We start from the raw sequence: 1,345 nt of genomic DNA, 5'->3' as shown, positions 1-1,345 counted from the left end.
AGCAAGGGTAAAGTGCTATTAGGGCATATATGGACGCAGGTGCTTGAAGAGGTGCTTGTAGCAAACAAAGCAATAAACTGCTTCTTGCCATGCAGGTTTGATAAGGTGCTAATTTTAGGTACCTCTGACTAAATGTTGTTATGCATCTAAGAGCAAGTCTAATAAGATACAGTCAGTAGGCTTTAAGGATTAAAGTATTGTATTTTTGTTGAGTTAGATGGACGCGAGAGAAGAGGGGAGAGAAGGGAGGCAGGCTGTAGATTAACAGCCAGCTGCAGCAAGGCCTCCAAAAAACATTGTGAAAGTGTAGGGTGGGTCATATATTAATAAAGTAGTAAGTACTTAGTAACTAGCTACTATTAGTGTTGTCTATTAGGTTGGCTATAGCTGACATGATAATTTCATATAGCCGGTTGTTCACTATACTATTAACCATACTCTAAGCACCCGTGGAGAGTAGGTGCTTAACTTTCTTGTTTGAGAACGAGTAGATGGGATGACATAAATGGCTGGGTAGTTGACGATCTATTACTGGCTTTATTGGCTCTCTTTAAGCCCCGATGTAAATGCATCATATCGCGTTGTAACAGCTAGTATTTGTTTTTTCAATGGTCGTCTGGTATTTTTTACTGTACATGTGTAAGCTACGAACTAGTAGAAACTATAATCCGGTATGGATTAGCTGGAAGAGTCGTTTGAACTTGGTGGCACGCAGCGACAGATTGGTCCGCAGAGAAAGAGAGAGGATAACTGGGGACTGAACCTGGTCCTCTGGCTGATCCCTCAGGTAGCGGTGCGATGCGCCATCGATGAAGGCCGCGGCATCTCCCTGTCTCTGTGGCAGCATACGGATGGAGCCATCGTAAGGGGGCAACAGATAAAGGATTTCTAAGAGAGCAAGAGTTGGGTACCTCAGGGGCGGCGACGACAAAGGAGAAGGCAAGCGCGAGAAGAGGGAGGAAGAGAAGGAGGTGATGGCGAGCCATGGTCGCCGGCGTCGGCTGGAGATCCGATCGAGTCGCTGGCCAAGATTTGGATCTTGGTTGTCCCTCTCTCCCCCTCCCTCAAGAAAATAGATAGGGGAAGCAAGCTGCATAGACAAGAGAGTAGATTCGGAGGTCGAGGAGAGGCAGGACACGACGCGCACGTTCCGACCTGTTATTATTGGTGGGCTTTGGGCTTCCTTTCTACTTCGATGTGATCTTCATGGGCCGTCGAGATACACGCGGCAGAAACGAAGAATGGGCGGGGTGACCTGATGCATTGTAGTTGTAGTTTGCCTCTTTCTCACAAAAAGTGCATGGATGAACCCGATTATATATGAACCTATTTTAAAAAATACATT

At 46.2% G+C, this 1,345-nt stretch overlaps 1 protein-coding gene across 1 annotated transcript in view; it reads right to left on the bottom strand.

Annotated features, from left to right (window-relative positions):
• LOC119327508 overlaps positions 1–1,131 on the bottom strand; it is a 9,230-nt gene extending 8,099 nt beyond the window's left edge. Inside the window, exons 1-2 of the mRNA XM_037600609.1 lie at positions 912–1,131; positions 764–835 (exon numbers count right to left, since the gene is read on the bottom strand). Coding sequence (XP_037456506.1) covers positions 764–835; positions 912–986 — 147 coding nt within the window. The 5' untranslated portion in view covers positions 987–1,131. The remainder of the gene's footprint in view (positions 1–763; positions 836–911) is intronic.
• Positions 1,132–1,345: the final 214 nt, after the last annotated feature.

The sequence above is a fragment of the Triticum dicoccoides genome, chromosome 7A, assembly GCF_002162155.2.
Source record: "Triticum dicoccoides isolate Atlit2015 ecotype Zavitan chromosome 7A, WEW_v2.0, whole genome shotgun sequence".
Lineage (NCBI taxonomy): Eukaryota > Viridiplantae > Streptophyta > Magnoliopsida > Poales > Poaceae > Triticum > Triticum dicoccoides.
The sequence above is the reverse complement of the archived record's forward strand: the minus strand, read 5'-3'. Positions and strand labels throughout refer to the sequence as shown.